This window comes from Phascolarctos cinereus, unplaced genomic scaffold (genome assembly GCF_003287225.1).
Source record: "Phascolarctos cinereus isolate Bilbo 61053 unplaced genomic scaffold, phaCin_HiC Scaffold_2;HRSCAF=192, whole genome shotgun sequence".
Lineage (NCBI taxonomy): Eukaryota > Metazoa > Chordata > Mammalia > Diprotodontia > Phascolarctidae > Phascolarctos > Phascolarctos cinereus.
Genome location: NW_027555625.1, coordinates 49,639,732 through 49,654,309, shown reverse-complemented (window position 1 = coordinate 49,654,309; position 14,578 = coordinate 49,639,732). Strand labels below are relative to the sequence as shown.

Here is a 14,578-nt window from a genome sequence, read left to right as displayed (position 1 = left end):
AAGGAGGAGGGAGGCCTTGAAACTGAGGGTACAATGAAAGAGAAGCTGCTGGAGAAGGAAACAAAGGAAAACGGACTATGGGGGAGGAAGGTCTGGAGTAACTTGGAGACGATCGCTCCCCCATCCTTCTCCGCCCCTTCCGCCGCCACCCGCTGCTGATCTGGGTGGGGTCTGTGCGACCCCGGCTTTTGCAGATCTAGATGGGTACCAGCAGGTGGGTGGAAAAGCCGCTATTGTCCTCAGAGGAACCCTCTTTCATTACTAGTCCGGGAGACGCCTCCTCTGCTTCAGATGTGAAGGGTCCCCAAAACCCTGACCGAGGGAAGTCTTCCAGCCATATCCCCCTTTATTAATTCTGTCTAGATCTTCCCAGAGGGGCCCTAGCAGCCTGCATGGCATTGTGTGCAGCCAGACAAAGTGACTGCGCTGGGCAGCAGAGGTGGGAGGGTGGGTAGCTCCCTCCCTCAGGACCTGGAGGGTGGGGGCGGCGGGGGGAGGGGATGCGCTGGTTGGTACTGATGCTGCAGGGATGTTGCAGCATTTTCCGCCGGCGGCTCTTGATTGGCTGGGATGAGGATGAGGTCAGCTCTTGGCGGAGCACGCCGCTGTCTGCCCAGCCGCCGGTGCAGCAGCGAGCAGCATATAAAACCCAGCGGCCGATGAGCTCCCAGCCTTCTGCAGCCTGCAAGAACGCGTCCCACTTCTTAACCTCGGCCGCTCCCCTTGCAGCAAGCCAGCAAGACCAGCGAGGATGAGGGAAATCGTCCACATCCAGGCCGGCCAGTGCGGCAACCAGATCGGAGCCAAGGTAGGGACCAGGGAAGGCGACAGGACAGAGATTAGGGACCAGAGCTAGGGCTGGGATTGCAATGGGCTGGGGCGGGCTTAGTGACACCTCCCCCAGGCTCGAGTGCGCTGGACCAACCCACTGCGGCAGCTTGGGGCTGGACAGCTTCGCTTGGGCTCTCCCCGCTCTCGGCAGGCCCGGCTGGAAGCTGGGGTTCCCCGCTCAGCCTTTGTACTGAGCCGTGCTTGGGGTGGAGATGGGGGAAGGTCTGCGAGCACCCACAGCTCTGTCCCTGGGATGGGTCCAGGAGGCGTTTGGAAGGGGACGAGACATTCAAGGACTCGTGCAGCCGGCTCATTTAGGGGCAGAGATGGGGAGAAGGGGTAGGAGGTGGCTGGGGTGGGGGCGGGAAGGGGAGCGCCGGGCTACGCTGCACAGTCCGAACCACACCCCAGGACTGCGGCGCCGGGAACAAAGAGATGAGCTCAGCTTTCCGCCAGGCTGCCGGGACGCCTGGGTCCCCGCCCTGCCGGGGTTCCCCACCTTTCTCCTGCCATTCCCCGGGAAGCCTTACCTTCTCCCCAAGCCCTGGAGAGTTTCCAGTGCAGGGCTCCCTTTCTTTCGAGGGCAAATTTGCTGAAGGAGGTGGGGAGAGGGAGGTCGGGGAGGGTGCGACCCTTCAATTTGTTAGACCCAGCTACCTGTCTCCTGGGAGCGGTCCACCCGTACACTCAGGCTGACGCCGCCCCCTGTTGGGGAAGCTGGAGGTCCGGCCACCTGGGTCTTCCCCCTAGTTAGTGGTCAGGGATTGGAACTTGGACAGCGACGGCTCCCAGGTTCCTTCCCCGAGCTCCTCTGGGGTGGGCGTTGCCCAAACTCCTCTCAGAGAAGCTGATCTGTCCTGGGTTCCTTAGGTCTCAGTTCAGGGAAAAATGGGTGGGGCTGAGCTGGGCTTGGCAGTTGAATGAAGACCTTGGTATTCCCCCTCCAAGCCCTCCCTTCCTTTCAGTGGCAGGACCGCGTAGACTGTCTTCTTTCCAGAACCAACACCTCTTTGTCTCCTTTTTCCGGTTTCTTCGAGGGTGCCCTAACTTTAAGAAACACTTCTTTTCTGGATGGTCTTTCCAGATATGGCCCCAGAAAAACTCTCTGGTACCAGCTCTGAAACCTCACAGCCACCCTCCCCAGACCTAGCCTCCTCTTTCTTTGTTCTCTTCAGGGGAGGAAGGGGTGGAGTTGTGCTATGATTCACAGGGTGACCTTGGTCTCAGGTCTCTGCTAACCCAGGCTGCTGCCAAGGGTGAGATCTAGACCTTCCTTGGGGATCTAATCCTGAACGAATTAGGTCCTGGCCCCACCCTGAATAAGCCCAGTGGGATCCGGGGGGGGGTTCACCTCTTGGGAAATGAGGTGCGATCAGCAGAGGAAAGAAGCAAGCTTAAAGCTGACTCCTCCCCACAAGCCAGTCATGAGGATCTCTTGGGACGGGTCTAGCAGAAGCTGAGAGTAGGGAACAAAGCCATCGTGAGGAAGGTAAGGCTGCATCTATCTAGAACAACCTGGCTGGGGGTGGGGGGAGAAGATCAGAAGAAAGGAGGGGGTCTAATCTCTGGTCAATGAACTTGAGGCCAAAGTCCTATCTACACAGGCAGGTGGTCACAGAAATAATAAGGGGAAAACTACAACCTAGCCTTTCGGTTAGGGTAGGGAACTTCAGTTCATCTGGAACAAAGATAACAGTCCTAAGTGGGGAAGTGGTTCAATGAAAATCAACCCAGAAAGAGAAAAGGGAAATGGGCTGGGATTAGGCGGAAAAGAAAACCCCAAACACTTTTGCTAAGAGTGCAAAGGCAGCTGAGACAACAGAGGTCCTGGCTCTGAATCCTGGCTCTGCTACTTACTGACCTATGTGACCTTGGGTTAGTTAGTTCCCCTCCCTGGGCCTTAGTGTCCTTATCTATAAAGTGAGTGGGTTGGGCTAGAGTGGAAGGAAATCATGGTACCATAGTGAGGAAAAAATAAAACACTGGTTGGAGCGTTCAAGCTGAACACTCAAATTGAGTTCACCTCAGTTTCCCTCATTAAAATGAGGCAATTGGATGAAATGGCCTCTGAGGTCCCTTCCAGCCTTAAAGCTGTTATCCTCTGATCTTTGAAGTGTCTTTGAGTTTTAAACTCTGTGAGCCGGTAAGTAGCAGCCCCTGAGGAAGCCAGTCAGAGGAACAAAAAGCTAATTGATATACTGGAAGGGAGATGGCTGCCCACGTGGCACTGACATGTAAATTGTATGTGTGGGTCTTCTCTGAGGCTTCTGGGGGAGGCACCTGCTGCAGTGCCTTAGCATGAGGCAGCACTAATCGTCCATCAGACCCTTCAGACACATCTGTGCCTGCTCAGAATGAAGAATAAGGAGGAGGGGGAGGAGGGGGAGGGAGAGGAAGACTGGCCCATCTCCTGCTCTATTAGGGGTAGGGGGAGGAAGAGAAAGGGCTTGGGGATGAGAGACTGAAATCAAATCAGGTTTCCTTCTGGAGTAGGGAGAGCAGCTGTGGCCAAGTCAGCAGCCACCCCCGGGGCCACAGGGTCTGTTAGCTCATTAGGCAGGTCACTGGGGGATTGGGCAGGCACAGAACACCTGCCACTGAGCAGGGTCAGGGGCTGAGGGCCAAAGGGGGGGGAGAAGGAAGGGGGGATGGTAAGTGGACACAGGACTAATTGAGGCCAAAGCCTGGGACAACGATGCTTACTAGTCATTACTTCTGGGACCCGGGAGCAGTAGTGATCTAAGGGCTAGGGTTATAGCCTGAGATTTGATTCCCAGCACCATGGTGAAGTGGGAAGATCTTTGGATTTGGAATCTGAGGATTCAAATCCTGTTCGGCTACTTAGTGCTTGTGTGACCTTGGGAAGTATTTCATTTCTCTGGGTCTCAGTTTCCCCATGTGTAAAATTAAGATATTTAAAGTTCTTCCCAGCTTTAAATCAATAATCTGACTTGCCATATTGGACCAGTTGCATCGTCTGTAGAAAGGAGAGGATGAGCATCCCCTTGGGAATACTATGAGAGCAAGTGATGTCTAGTCACTTCTAGTTGTTTCTAAGAGAGAAATGTTTAAATTCAGAGCTTTATGATAATTTCATTAAATAGGCTATGTTGTAGTATTAAAGAGATTTTGAGTCATTTCTCTTCTATCCTCGGGTTGAGGAGACACTGGAATCATAGAGAATTTGAGGAAAAACAAAGCATGTCACCTAAACACCTCCCCCCACCCCAGTCAAGTTAGTGTGCTGATTCCTTACTCAAGAATGCTGAGATCAGTCCTGTGAAGGTCTTAGCTGAGTGCCAGGATCTGCTCCCCACCCCTAGGGGACCTCCCCTACCTTGTGGGAGGTGAATGAGTAAGGCCCAGGGGTGGCCCTTCCTGACCCCCAGGGGAGGAAGGAAGGAAAACACACTCTTCTTTGATGCGTCACATTTGAGCTAATGCTGGTGCCTCTTGGAAAATTGGGGCAGCAGCACCCAGCATGTGACCCAGCTGCCTGGGGAGAGCCTGCGCAGGTAAAGCAGTTCTGCAGTGGCCTGTGAAACAAAAGAGATTTGTGGATCTTGGGGTGGAGTGAGCAGATAGTTGAACTCCTTTGGGTTCAGAGACATCAGCATGGCTCTTGTCACCTGATTACCTATGGCCCCACTCCCTATCCCTGATGGTGCTTCCTAATTTTGCCTGGAGTCCTGAGTTTAAGATGATATTTCTCCTTGAGTTACTCTATTATTTATTTTCTCAACCTCCCCAGCCAGGACTCAGTCTCTTTTTGTAGTAGAGCCAGAAACTTAAATCATCAGGAACTTAAATCCCTTAGGCATTCCATCCTCTCAATGTATGTGGAACACTCAGATTCTCTGATTTTTTTTTCCTTTGGGCCTGGCAGTCTTAGCCCAGATCCTCAGGGAGATTGGTGAAGGGACTTAGTGGTACTGAGCTTTGACAGGCCTTCAGAGGGAAGCTCCACCCAAAAGTTGGCAGCCAGCCAGCCCCTTAGCCCCTTAGCTTGGCTTGTCTTATCACCCTAGCCTGGCCTTCAGCTTCGGTTGGTATCCCTGGACTCTTAGCTGGCGTAGATCATTACAGTGCCGCTTCAATTAACAGAATCAAAGTCTGTCTCCTCATTCACCGTATGGGTTATGGATGACAGCAATTTAGTGCCCCCTCTCTTCCTTCCTGTCATTCCAGGCTATTGGGCAAGACCTCTTGCTTTGGGAAGTTCAAGGAGGAATCTTTTTTTTTTTTTTTGGTGAGGCAATTGGGGTTAAGTGTCTTGCTCAGAGTCACACAGCTAGTAAGTGTTAAGTAAGTCTGAGGTCAAATTTGAACTCAGGTCCTCCTAACTCCATGGCTGGTGCTCTATCCACTGCACCATCTAGCTGCCCCAGGAGAAATCTTTTATGCTCTCAGCCAATGGGAAGGTTTTTGCTTCCCTCAGGATCACCAAGTAGCCCCTTCTGTCTCCATTCACTGACCCTCCTGCCCTTAACACATTTTAGGATTGAACGAATGGTCTCACACATTTGGGTAAGGTAGTGCTCCCCTCCCCAGGAGAACAATTGGGTAGGGAGAGAGGAGAAAGGAAAACTGGTCTTGGGACTTAAATTTCACAACCCTTTAAAAGAAAACTCTCCAAGAACTGTGACTAAAACGCTGGAATGTCCCCTAATCCTTCACAGCGTCAAGGCCTTCCAGTTCTAACTATATCATCTTCTATATTAGCTGTCTCTTATCTAGAGATGGATCTTCCCTTAACTTAATGCACTTCCCAACGAGACCAGGAAACAAAGGAGCTGAACCTCTGTGCTTGGTTGGGGCGGAGGAGAGATGAGGGAAGATGAGTATACAGAGCAAATGTAGCTGGGTAGTGACTTAAGGTTTGTCAGAACCATGGACAGCTTCCCCCCCCCCCCCCCCCCCCCCCCCCCCCCCCCCCCCCCCCGGCTTTCTAGTTTCTCCTTTCCCACAGCCTGCTACGGAAGCTGTTTCGGAGACACTGCCTAGTACAATGACTTGCACATAGTAGCATAGATATAGAGCTAGATGGTAACTCAAAAGCCATTTAGTCCAACTCCCATTTCTGTTAAATGGAGAAACTGACACCCAGGGAAGTTATGACTTGCACAAGATCACCCAGGTTGCGAACATCAGAGGGAAGATTTAGATCCAAGTCATCTGACTCCAGAGTCAGCACTCTTTCTGATGGACGTGCCTTCATCACCAAGCACTTAATACATATTTGCTGCATTGAATGGAACTGAACTTTAATTGAATCTTTCTTGAGGTAGTAGGTAGCAGAATTTCAGTATCTGGACCCAATTCTTTCCCAATATGTCCCATCTGATTCTGAAACTTATCCTGGTATCCCAATAACTCTTGCTCATTCAACTACAAATGCTGAGTCTCCCCTCAGTTCCCCTGACCTGAAGCTGGCAAATCTTAAAGCACTATATGAATGTATTAATTTTAATTATCGTAACAGTAGAAAGTTGACCACCAGGACATGAACAGATTTTTTTTCAGCCACAACAACTCATAAAGATGATCTACTAAGGAGAAACAGTGTGGAAGCTTGCCTTGGAGTCAGGAAGACCTGAGTTCAAGCCTTGCTAACTGTGTGACCCTGGGCAAGTCATTTAACCTCAGTGTTCCCAGGCAACTCCCTAAGACTTTAAGAGCTGATCTACATTTGTAGAGTATTTCCCCACCAGGGGCTCCCTGCCCTGACAAAATCACATGTCTATTCATCTAAAATTGTCTATTAAGGGACAGAGGAATGGCAACCTCTACCTATGAAGGGAGTGTCCACACCAATGAAATTATGAATTAATGAAATATTACTGTTCCCATAGTTCTTCATCTACTGTATTTCTCATTAAGGTTCCTGATATCTTCTCCTCCTTCCTAGGACATGATGCTTTTTGTAGGACCATTGACCCAGGAGCCAAATGTCTAGTCAGGGTCCAAAAACAACTATTCCAGAATGCTTGGTGGGACTCTACACTCAGAAAATTCTTGGCTTTAGGACATAGCTTAGAAATCCTGTTTCTGAAAATAGAACTATTCAAAGAAAGTTATTCTAGTCATAGTGTAAGTGATAGGTGGAGGGATGGCCAAGGAATATGGGAGGTGGGGGCCTTTATTAAGTTTCTAGTACTATGTGCTAAGCATTGTGCTAACTAACCACTTTACAAATATCTCATTTGAAGGAAGAACACACCCACCCAGTGAAGGTAGGACTTAAAATATAAGTGAGTATATCTGCTCTGAAAACTCACTTTAGCAGAGCAGTACCATGGAAACAGCCCGGTATCTGGAGGAAAGGGAATAATCCTTTACCTAGCACCTAGAATGTGCCAGGCACTGTGCTAAGTTTTTTACAAATAATATTTCCTTTGGTCCTCACAACAACCCTGAAAAGTAGATGCTAATAATATCTCTATGTTGCAGTTGAGGAATCTGGAGTGAGAGGACCCGGGTTCAGAGTCCAGTTTTGCTACTTGATACCTATGTGACCTTGGGCAAGTCATTTAATGTCTCTGGGCCTCAGTTTCCTCATTTGTAAAATAAAGGAGTTGGATACAGTGGTAACAATAGTTAACATTTATATGGTGCTTTAAGGTCTGCCAAGCACTTTGCATTTGTTATCTCATTTCAGCCTCCCAACATCCCTGTGAGGCGGGTACTGTTATTATCTTCATTTTACAGATGAGGAAGGTTCTTTCTATCATTAAATCTCTGATCCTGAGCTTTTTTAAATAGTTCCAGCTACAGGTGTAAAAGGTAAGAATCTGAAATGAGGAGCACGTCCTAGGGGAAAGTTGCACAAGAATAGGCTTGACCCATATTAGTGATTAGCATTGATTTTTAAAGTCCCTTGCATTTTAAAGTTTTCAAAAATACTTTTCAAGGGGCAGTGAAGTGGCACAGTGGATAGAGTACCAGCTCTGGATTCAGGAGGATCTGAGTTCCAATTCAGCTTTAGATCAGACACATAACACTTACTAGCTGTGTGACCCTGGACAAGTCACTTAACCCCATTGCCTAGCCAAAAAAAATTTTTTTAAAACTTCAAAGATCTTCATCTCATCTGATTTTCACAACAACCTTATAAGCTAAAGGGCAAGGATTAAATTTTCCCTGGCTTTCTTCAAGACTCATTGAGATCTCATCCTCTATAGGAGGCCTTTCCCCTGTCTCCAGCCCTCAGCTGCTAAATCCTTCCTCTTTCAGAATGCCTTCATCTACTCTGTATGTGTCTTGTCTGCACCTAGTTATTTACATGTTGTCCACCCTGATAGAATGGGAGCTCCTTGAGGACAGAAACTGTTTTTACTCTTCCTTTGTATTCTCAGTATTTAGTATAGTGTCTTGCACATGTTAGATACAAAAAGCCTAAATGCTTTTTGACAGACTAACTGAATAATAACAATGACTCACTTTAAAATAATGATAATAATAACAACAGCTAACATTTATATAGGCAGCTAGGTGGTACAGTGGATAGAGGGCCAAGCCTGGAGCAAGGAAGACTCTTCTTCCTGAGTTCAAATTTGGCCTCAGATACTTACCAACTGTGCGACCCTGGGCAAGTCATTTAACCTTATTTGCCTCAGTTTCCTCATCTGTAAAATAAGCTGGAGAAGGCAATGGCAAACCACTTCAGTAACTTTGCCAAGAAAACCCCAAACAGGGTCATGAAGAGTTGAACACAATTGAAAAACAACAAAACCTTTGTATAGCACTTTCTATGCGCCAGGCAATGTGCTAAGTGTTTTACAATTATTATCTTATTTCATCCTTATAACAACCCTGGAAGGCAGGTGCTATTATTATTCCCATTTTATAGATGAGGAAACTGGAGCAAATAGAGGTTGTGATTTTCCCAGGGTCACACAACTAGTAAGTGTCTGAGGCTGAATTTGAATTCAAGTCTTCCTAACCCCAGACCTGGCACTCTATCTACTGTACCACCTGGCTACCTCTGAAACTTAAAAAGCATTTTATGATGACCAAGTGTTAAAACACTTTAAAAAAACATACATTCTCACCTGATCTTCACAAGAAACCTCTGAGGTAGATAATTCAAAAATCATTCCCATTTTATACATGTCCAAAGTTCCAAAAGTAAGTAATGGAGCTGGAACCAGGTCTTCTGAAGCCAAGGCCAATGTGCCTTTTTCTTGCAGCTTCTCTCTCTGACATCTTCCTAGATGTCACCCTCCAATGCTTTTCCCACTATACCAGGTTGCCTCTCACAAATATAGAGGAAAAAGAGGTCAAATTGAGTCCCAACAAGGTTATATATCTTGCCTAAGGTAGTTAGTCACGGAACCTAAAAGCCAGACCTCCAGATTCCTAGGCTCTGGAGGTGAGTGCTAAAGTCACAGAACCTAGAATCTACACCTCCAGATTCCTAGGCTCTGGAGGTGGGTGCTAAGTGTTGGACAACATGGCTTGACGCTGTTGACTACTTCCCTTTCCTTGACCATCTGTCTTGTCTGTCCGTCTGCATCTCTCATCAGTTTTGGGAAGTGATCAGTGATGAACATGGCATAGACCCCAGTGGCAACTATGTGGGTGACTCAGACCTACAGCTAGAGAGGATCAGTGTTTACTACAATGAAGCCTCATGTGAGTATCTCCCCAACCAACATGGCTTTCAGACCCTTCCTAATCTGCTGTTACCCTGTGGGCATGACCTAAAGATGTTTTAACCTGAGGGCTGGGGGATCAATGGGACCTCAGAGACTCTGGAGGTTGAGGTGGTGGCCAGTGAGATGGGAAGGACCCCTCAAGATGGGATGGAAGCTAGAAGGAAGTGCTGGGCTGGCTCTGATCTCCCAAGTAAGGAATGACCTTTTCCCATTGGGATCTCGCGCATCATTTTGCTGACTTCCATGTTGTTCACCCCCCAGAGGTACAATAAATCAGATACTAAATAATATATTCTGCTTGTTTATGTGTTACATCCCCTGACTAGACTCTAAGCTCTCTACAAGGACAGACTGTGGTTTATGTTAAATCCATTTCCCTTCTTCAGCCACAGTACCTACATCAGTGCTCTGCACTACACACAGTAGGCGTCTAACAAATGTTCGTTGTATTGAAATTGGCAGTCATCCAGTTAGCTGGATTAGGAAAAAAATAGATTAAATTGAGATCAACAATAGTGTGTGGTGGTAGAGGGCCTGTGCAGTTAGAGAGGGGCAGGGACTAAGGAAAGACTGAGCATTTTATGAAGATCCACTTCAGTGATTTCTCCTTAATGGTATTTCAGAGATGTGCATACATGTTAATAATCCCAATAGCCCATTCCAATGGCAGAAGATCTCTGTCTAGTGGCTAAGCTATACTTTGGGAGGTCATTTCTTTTTAAATGTTTTCTTCTTTCAAAAAATATCCCTGTCACTTACCAGTTATCTTCCCTCAACCCCATATAACTCTCCTTTGTCTCAAAAGTACAGGAAAATAAAACAAATATGCCCATTAGTCATGTCTGGAGATGTAAGCCTCATTCCTAACCTCTCTGCTGGGAAGCAAGAGGCATGGTTCCTTCTCAGTTCTCTGAATTTAAGATCGGTCACTGCATTGATCTGAAAGATATTTCCCAGTCTCCCCCTCCCTTCTGGCAGTGGATGGATTTATTCAGGCTTTGCCTAAGAAAGTGCTGGAAGAATGGGTATAACAGGGTAGACTTAGGCTGACTGAGCTTTGAAGTGGAAAGGACCTCAGCAAGCCAGAGCAAGAGTCTTTCTAGGGAAAGCTTCACGAAGTGGAATTGTCATCTTTGGTCCTAGACCCACAGTGCCTTATATAATCCGTCTGTTTTTTCATATCCCTAGCTCACAAGTATGTGCCCAGGGCCATCCTGGTTGACCTGGAACCTGGAACCATGGACAGCGTTCGATCTGGTGCTTTTGGACATCTCTTCAGACCTGACAACTTCATCTTTGGTATCTTTCCCTTCCACCACCCCGCCTTCTTTAGACAAACTCCATATATAAAAATCCCCATAAAGAAATAACAAAAGTGATGGCATAGCAGAGGGTAGAGGGGAATGGGTTATTCAATGAACCTTGCATTTATTTACCAGTGCTTTACTTTTCAAAGTGCTTTCATATATAATTTCTCACCTGATCCTTCAGATATCTCTGTGAGGGTAAGTAGGGCAGGGTAAGTTTTATCCCTGCTTTACAGATAAGGAAACTGAGGTGTAGAAAGGCAAAGTGTTTGCCCAAGATCACTTGGGTCAACAGCTAGTAAGGAGCAGAACATGAGTCTTCTCCTGGTCTGACTACTTCCATGTAGTACATGCTGAACTCCTTCTAGATGAACTTTAAAGAGCCATAGGGCTATGTGACAATGATATCCACATTTCACAAATGGAAAAACGGAGGCAAAGATGTTTATTGCTTTTCCCTTTGTGTCTGAAGCAGCCTAGTATAATAGAAAGCACACTAGGCCAGGAATAAGAAGACCTGGGTTCAAGTCTCAGCTGCCCTTTAGTAATCACGAGATCTTGGACAATTCACTTCATCTCTCTGATGCTCTGTAAATCAGAGGGCATAACAGTTTCCCTGTCTGCCTCATGGGGTTGCTAAAAGAATGGATTTGAAAGCTCCTTGTACACTGTAAATGCCAGTGCTGATGTAGCCTACTGGCCTGCTTACCCCACTGAGCCCAACTGTTGATTTTCACCCCCTTCGGTTATTTTATTCTATTCCCTGTCTCACAGGTCAGAGTGGTGCAGGAAACAACTGGGCCAAGGGTCACTACACTGAGGGGGCTGAACTGGTGGATTCAGTGCTAGATGTGGTGAGGAAAGAGTGTGAGAATTGTGACTGTCTCCAGGGCTTTCAGCTCACTCATTCCCTGGGTGGGGGCACTGGCTCTGGTATGGGCACCCTTCTCATCAGCAAGGTACGAGAGGAGTACCCTGACCGAATCATGAACACTTTCAGCGTGGTGCCCTCCCCTAAAGTGTCTGATACAGTGGTGGAGCCCTACAATGCGACCCTGTCCATCCACCAGCTGGTGGAGAACACAGATGAGACCTATTGTATCGACAATGAAGCCCTCTACGATATCTGCTTCCGCACCCTCAAGCTAGCCACCCCCACCTACGGCGACCTCAATCACCTGGTCTCTGCCACCATGAGCGGTGTGACCACTTCCTTGCGTTTCCCTGGCCAGCTCAATGCCGACCTCCGGAAACTGGCTGTCAATATGGTTCCCTTCCCTCGCCTACACTTCTTCATGCCTGGCTTTGCTCCACTCACAGCCCGTGGCAGCCAGCAGTACCGAGCCCTGACAGTTCCTGAGCTCACCCAACAGATGTTTGATGCCAAGAACATGATGGCAGCCTGCGACCCTCGCCATGGGCGTTACCTGACAGTGGCTACCGTCTTCCGCGGCCGCATGTCTATGAAGGAAGTGGATGAGCAGATGTTGGCCATTCAGAGCAAGAACAGCAGCTACTTCGTGGAATGGATCCCCAACAATGTGAAGGTGGCTGTCTGTGACATCCCGCCCCGTGGCCTGAAGATGTCTTCTACTTTCATTGGCAATAGCACGGCCATCCAGGAGCTCTTCAAGCGCATCTCTGAGCAGTTCACCGCCATGTTCCGTCGCAAGGCCTTCCTTCACTGGTACACTGGGGAAGGGATGGATGAGATGGAGTTCACAGAAGCTGAGAGCAACATGAATGACTTGGTGTCTGAGTACCAGCAGTACCAGGATGCCACAGCAGAAGAGGAAGGGGAGATGTATGAGGATGATGAAGAAGAATCAGAGGCCCAGGGGGCCAAGTGAAGTCACTAGGGGTCTGACAGGAAGCACTGAGTGGGCAGGACCCAGGAAGAAGCCTGCTGCTGGCTGGGGTTGGGACAGAGAGTCTCCCTCACCAGGGCAAGTTTTTTCCGGATCATCCAGTCATCTGACAGAGTCCTCCATCTTTGCTTCCAGTTAACTGAGAGCTAGGCACCCGGCTTCTAGTTGCTTCACATTAAAGGTTCCCAAACTTCAATCATTCAGTATTTAATAATATCCCCCCTCCTGCCTCCCAGCCCTGATGTCCCCATTATGATGTGTTAGCTCAATTTCTGTACCCTTTCTACCCTGGACCCTTTTCCTCTTGCATTTTTTAACATATATTTTCCATAGTCCCAATGTTCTTATTTTTTACTGGTTTGTGTTGATTTTTATTTTTTGGAATACTCAATAAATTTATTGCTGTCTGATACCCTCATCCTGGATTGGCCAACTCCTTTTTTGGGGCAGGGAATAAGTGATTGAGGGGAGAGGGGCTGGGAGCCACAGTGGAAGACCTATCAATATGGTGGAACTCCAGAGACTATATCTCTGACGAGTGATAATAACTCAAAGTTACTTCTAGCTTTCATAAAAAGCTAGAATGTCCCTGCAGGAAACCTTTGGTATCAAAGTGAATCTTATTCTTCACCCTAGAAACCAAGGTCTGTGTTGTCTATAGAGAAGAGGAGGCCTGTCCTCTTCTCCTTGGATCCTCTAAATCCTGGAGGGGGGTGTGTATTGTCATTTCTAACACTAAAGCCTCATTTGCTGAGTGTTTGGGGCAAGGAAAGCTCTATAGGGACAGTAGAAGGCTCGTCAGTTATCAGATAAAACATCACCATCACCCCTACCAGGCTTGGGATGCTGGATCCTGATAAGTGTAGCTGTATTTCCTAGCAGTGTGTCCTCAGCCTTGGAAAGTTCCTCGACTCTTTTCACCATGTGTTGTCTCCTTGAAACTCTACTTCTCACTCCCTCCCCACATCCACACCCTCCTTTCTTCAACCAAGACTGCTGGTCTAAAGCTGCACCCTATGAGTCCATTTCCTGACTGCCAACACAATGAGGACCTTTCTTTTCCCCTTCTTCTTAAGCTTAGGATTCCCCATTCAAATCCTAGAATTGTAGGATTCAAACCCCTTCATGTTACAACCAAAGCCATAGACTGAAACCAGGTAATTTGCCAAAGGTCAAGTAGCTGATTAGTGGTAGGGCCAGACTTATTAACCTCCATCCCAATCAGACTAATCTGACCCCTCTAACCTAAATCATTGCATGTGCCTTGTTCTTTCCCCTGAAATTAAATCCCATCCTCTCAGTTCCCCAGGCCCAATCATTACGCTCCACTTCTGAAAGCATCATGCACAGTCACTCTTGGTCATTCTTCATATTGTTTCCTTGGAAGGTAAGCTTGGAGGCTCTGTTTTTGGTTCTGTTTTCAGATTAGAGAAACTGAGCCCCAGAGAGAAGACTTTCCAAAGGTCATACATAGTTATCAGTGAGACTAGGGATTTGCTGACATTTGATTTTCCTGACATTTGCTCCGCCTAACTCTATCCCTTTAAGATCTGTCTAATCCTATCATGGATGGTGGGGGAGAGAGAAATGTAAACCATGTTGGAAACTCTCATGATGTGTGTATGGGAAGAATTGGACTCTGCTGTCCCATTCTTTTTGCCCCTCTTTGCACATTCTTCCAAGAGAAAATTAACCTTGGAGCGTCTTAACCCTTGGTAGTTTATTTGAAAGGGAAGAGAAAAAGGATGAGGATTTGCTGCATTCCTTGGTTAAAAGATGTTAGTGTCCAGTTCTGAAGCTGATAGAATCTAGTCCATAAATCCCCTATGCAGATTGCATGACACATTGCCAGCCAGCCTCTGCCTGAACACCTCCAGGGACAAGGAACTCCCTACCTGCCAAACAATTGCATCGT

General features: G+C 47.6%; 1 protein-coding gene across 2 annotated transcripts; it reads left to right on the top strand.

The window, feature by feature from the left end:
* Nucleotides 1-619: 619 nt before the first annotated feature.
* On the top strand, nucleotides 620-13,081 carry TUBB3 (tubulin beta 3 class III). Of its 2 annotated transcripts, none has more exons than XM_020989466.2 (4): nucleotides 620-808; nucleotides 9,357-9,465; nucleotides 10,677-10,787; nucleotides 11,570-13,081. In XM_020989466.2, the coding sequence occupies exons 1-4, from the start codon at nucleotides 752-754 to the stop codon at nucleotides 12,643-12,645; spliced, it is 1,353 nt and encodes a 450-aa protein (XP_020845125.2). In that variant the 5' UTR covers nucleotides 620-751; the 3' UTR covers nucleotides 12,646-13,081. The 2 variants fall into 2 exon arrangements, with proteins under 2 accessions (XP_020845125.2, XP_078005499.1); XM_078149373.1 differs by lacking the exon at nucleotides 620-808 and adding an exon at nucleotides 2,186-2,320.
* The last annotated feature ends 1,497 nt before the right edge of the window (nucleotides 13,082-14,578 follow it).